We start from the raw sequence: 4,797 nt of genomic DNA on the forward strand, positions 1-4,797 counted from the left end.
TCTTAAAAGTTGTCCTTGTGAATCATTATGTCCTGTTTTGAATGATTAATCACATTTCAGTTCCGTATCCTGCCTTAATCACATCCTCCCTTTGTGACATCCTCCCTGAGTGAATTATATCCTTCCTTTGTAACAAATCCCTCCCTCCCTAAAAAAGAGAATAAAAGGCTGAGATAGAGTAAGTTTTGCATGCAATGCTATGCAATGCTGTGCAATGCTGTGCAATGCTAGGAAAAATGTTTGCAGATCTGTCTACCTGCCAGCTTGCATCATATCTGTGTGTCTGTCTTTTTGTATATATTTCATCTCTCTCTTTCTCTATCACTTTCGCCGCCAGATCTCCCTTCTTTGTGACACCCACACTTCCTTGTCGAGGCGGGACCCTGACATAGGACCTCGACAACACACAATGTAATACTCCACAATATTAAAGAATAATGATGACTCTGTGAAGTACCTCATAACATGAAGAACCTAGAGGACATGATACTAAGTGAAATTAGTCAATCACAGAAGGGCAAATATTGCACAAGAGCACTACCGTAAAAAGTCAAGAAAAGATTTTCACACTAAAAGAAACTTTCTTTGATGGTGACCAGGGATGGAAGAGGAAAGAAGGCTAAGTTACTGACTTTTAAAACGTATACACATGTTAACTTGAGTCACAGAGAAGGTAACAGACAATTAGAGGAAATTGGCAGAGAAAATGATGGCGACAAGTGAAGATGCTGGTAGGAAAGTAAGTGTTAAAGGCAACAGCAGTAATTACTGTTATATAGACAACCCTGCAGTGATGACGATCTACAACTATATTGATGGATAGACATATAAGCTGAATGGGTATGGAGGGAAACTTGGAGTATATCCGCAAATACCTATAGGTTTGACAGAGGATATTTGTAAATGATTACTTAACTTTGTTGTAAATACAGCCCTGAGTATAGTAGAGCATCACTTCTTCCATGGAAGCAGCAATCAAGAACTCAAACGATGTCTTGCATTAGACAAATCTGCTGCACAAGACCTTTTTAAAGTATTAAAGAGCAAAGATGTCAGTTTGAGGACTAAGGTGCGCTTGGCTCAAGCCATGGTATTTTCAGTAACCTCATGTGTAGTGGTTATGAATCAGACTGCTAATCTCAGGATCAGCAGTTTGAAACTACCAGCTGTTCCACAGGAGAAAGATGAGGCTTTTTGCTCCTGTAAAGATTTACAGCCATGGAAACTCTGTACAGGGTCGCTATGAGTCGGAACTGACTCCACGGCACATAACAATAGCAACAACATACAAAAGTGGTGAGGATTTTTGTTTTCTTTACATTGAGATGCAATCCATACTGAAAGCATTGCATCTTCATCAGTAAATATTTTAAGTCCTCTTCACTTTCAGCAAGCAAGGTTGTATCATCTGCATATTGCAGGTTGTTAATGAGTCTTTCTCCAATCCTGATGCCACGTTTTTCTTCATATAACCCAGCTTCTCAGTTTACTTGCTCAGCATACATGTTGAATAAGTATGGTGAAATAATACAACCCTGTCACACACCTTTCTTAATTTTAAACCATTCAGTAGCATTCTTATCAACAGAGAAAAGATTGAAGTTGTCAAGGACTTCATTCTTCTTGGATCAACTATCAACACTCACAGAAGCAGCAGTCAAGAGATGTTTTGCATTAGGCAAATCTGCTACACAAGACCTTTTTAAAGTGTTGAAGATCAAAGATGTCAGCTTGAGGATTAAGGTGTGCCTGACCCAAGCCATGGTATTTTCAATAACCTCATATGCATGTGAAAGTTGGACAGTGAATAAGGAAAACCGTAGAAGAATTGATGCATTTGAGTTATGGTGTTGGAGGAGAATATTGAAAGTGCCATGGGCTGCCAAAAGAACCAATAGATTTGTGTTGGTAGAGGTATAGCCAGAGTGCTCCTTGGAGGCCAGGATGGCCAAACTTCGTCTCTCATACTTTGGACATATTGTGAGGAGGGACCAGTCCCTGCAGAAGGATATCATATTTGGTAAGATGGAGAGTCAGAGAAAAAGAGGAAGATCCCCAGCGAGATGGATTGGCCAAGTAGCAGCATCAATGGGCTCAAGCACGGCAACAATTGTGAGGTTGGCCCAGGACCAGGCAGTGTTTTGTTCTATTGTCCATAGGGTTGCTATGAGTTGGTACCAACTTGATGACACCTAACAACAACAACATCAAATGGTGGAGCATACCAGGGCAAAGATAGGAAGACGTTTTAGATATAACCAAATACCTTGAGAGAATGAGTTGCTGGGTGTGTGCATAACATAGTTCTACATCCTACTTTGGTTAGTAGCAACTGAGGTCTTAAAAGCTCATGAGTGGTCATGTGACATGCAACTATTGGTCTTCTCCTGTCTGGAAGAAAGAACAATGATGAAAATCAAAGATGCATGGAAATAATTAATCCAGTGGACTAATGGACCATGTGAACATAAGTCTCCACAACTCTGAGACCAGAAAAACTAGATGGTGCCCACCTACCACTACCAATTTCTCTTAAAACATGGAACAAAACTCAAAATCTTAAAACACACACCCACACCAGGGTTTGTGGTCAGTCAGAGTCTAGTGGAACCCGTAAGACATTGGTCCTTAGTCACCATTCAGGTCTGGAACTGAACTCACCCCTGTGACTCAATTTTCAGCCAAATAATAGACAGGTCTGGAGTCCTGGTGTGGCACTGTATAAAGCACTGGAACACAAGGCTGGTTTGAACCACAAGGTCCGGCGGTTCAAGCTCCCCAACCGGTCCTTGGGAACCCTTTACAGGGTCGATATGAATTGGAACTGACTCAATGCCACTTAACAACAACAATAGACAAGTCTATAAGGGAACAATAACATTATGGAAGTATGCATTCTTAGAACAATCAACTATCTGAGATAAAAACAGCTACCCAAAGTACAAAATTTAGAAAGTTTGGGAAACAAAGAGGAACAGAATCATGAAACACAGAGAGGAAGTGGGATAAGTTGTATTACATTGTTGGGATTGTGATCAATGAGATGAAATAAAATGGGTATGAATTGTTAAATGGAATTTAAATTGTAATTCTTCACCCAATTCACAATAAAAAGTTAATTTCTTTTCTTGCAGACACTTGTTGTTTGTAACTGTTGTTAAGTGCCATAAAGTTGGTTCTAACTCATAGCAACTCTGAATAGGGTTTCCAAGGAGTAGCTGGTGAGTTTGAACCACTGATCTTGCAGTTAGTAGTCCAGCACTTATCCTACAGCACTACATGAAGACTCCTAAACACTTGGAAGGATTTTAATATGAAGTAGCGTTTAGTTTTTAGAAACTTAGTCTGTGGCCTTGTAGTGTAGGGGAATGGGATGGAGAGGCATAGAGACAAAGAGACTGTCTTGATGGTCCAGGTGAGAGATGAGTTTCTAAACCAGGGAAGGGCAGTGGGGGTGAGGAATGAAAAACTATATAAAGCATGGAGACCCACTGGATAGTCATTTTCCATGGTAAGCCCTCCCTCCCTTTCTTCCTCCTTCCTTCCTTTGACAAATATTTGTGAAGCACCTAAGAATCAGGTAATGTTCTAGACATGGTGGGAATATCAATAAAGAAATCCTTGCCTCCATGGAGTGTACTTCTTGGTGGAAGAGACAAACAATAAAAAAATACACAAATGTGTGTAATAGAATGGCTGGTGGTCACTGTTTGACACAATATTTAAGGGTCCTAATTGAGATGCCATCATCCAAATGACTCTCAAGCTAGGTACCAGAGTCCTCAGGGATTCTACCCAGAGAAAAGAATCCGTACAGCGGAAGGAACTCTAGGCTGAGGTCAGGAGTTCTCGGCTTGAATTCTGATCCTGCCTCTGGCCATCAGGGTGGGCTCAGGTCACTTTATTTCCTCTCTGGGCCCTCAGTCTCCCTCTCTTGGTTGGTCTTGGTGATCTTTTAGGTGCCAGAATCTTGTATTTGAAGTTCCTACAAACCATCTTAGAGACTTTGACAAGCAAAACTATGTACAAAGTGAAGGGTCCTTCTTAAACTAGCCTGTTTTGTGTTAAAAAGCCTAGAGACCATCAATTTTGGTCTTTAACCCAATATAGGATCCCCTGTGAAGCACTTGTGATAGGTACCTGTTCATCCTCTGTGGACACCTTTTCAGGGATGGCGCAATTACTCTTTCCCAAGGAACCAATTTCATTTCCTCTTTCTCTCTCTTTTTAAAGGGAAAGGATCACACCTTTTACTAAAGGGAAGTGCCTTCCAACTGAGGATTTCAATTCAGATCCTGCTCCTTAAAGCTGCACGTGAAGGACAGGCCTGCAGTGACCTGGAGGCCAAAAGGCCTGAAGATAAATCTAGGGGTGGGAGGAGGGTGCAGTGGGAATTGGGAGTCTTGGGAAAAAAAACACTTGAGAATGCTGGGGAGGGGAGAGATGGGGTGACATCTCCTCTGCTGGGGTCATGTACCTGGCAGTCTTGATGTCTGCTGCTGAGGCAGTTGGAGCCAGATATCTTTTGACTTAAGAACTCAGTTATCCTGAGAATTCAAATCAGTAACATCAACATGGGAGCCGGACAGCAGATAAACTGAAGGGTTGGAAGGTGGGTGACCCTCTTGGAACCCCTCGTATTCTAAAGTCAGAGCACTTGACTCCTTACTCATTAAAGTCCAAAAAGAGGTGAGATAGTGCAGCCTATGTCGTATGTGTTGTGGTGTTGGAGGAGAATACTGAAAGTGCCATGGACTGCCAAAAGAACCAATAGATCTGTTTTGGAAGAAGTGCAGC

The 4,797-nt window shown here is 41.6% G+C and overlaps 1 protein-coding gene across 1 annotated transcript in view; it reads left to right on the forward strand.

The window, feature by feature from the left end:
• Positions 1-4,306, forward strand: part of LOC102837918 (chromosome unknown open reading frame, human C1orf177) — a 73,494-nt gene extending 69,188 nt beyond the window's left edge. The window contains exon 11 of the mRNA XM_006839872.1: positions 4,234-4,306. Coding sequence (XP_006839935.1) covers positions 4,234-4,306 — 73 coding nt within the window. The remainder of the gene's footprint in view (positions 1-4,233) is intronic.
• The last annotated feature ends 491 nt before the right edge of the window (positions 4,307-4,797 follow it).

This window comes from Chrysochloris asiatica, unplaced genomic scaffold, assembly GCF_000296735.1.
Source record: "Chrysochloris asiatica unplaced genomic scaffold, ChrAsi1.0 scaffold00026, whole genome shotgun sequence".
Classification (NCBI taxonomy): domain Eukaryota; kingdom Metazoa; phylum Chordata; class Mammalia; order Afrosoricida; family Chrysochloridae; genus Chrysochloris; species Chrysochloris asiatica.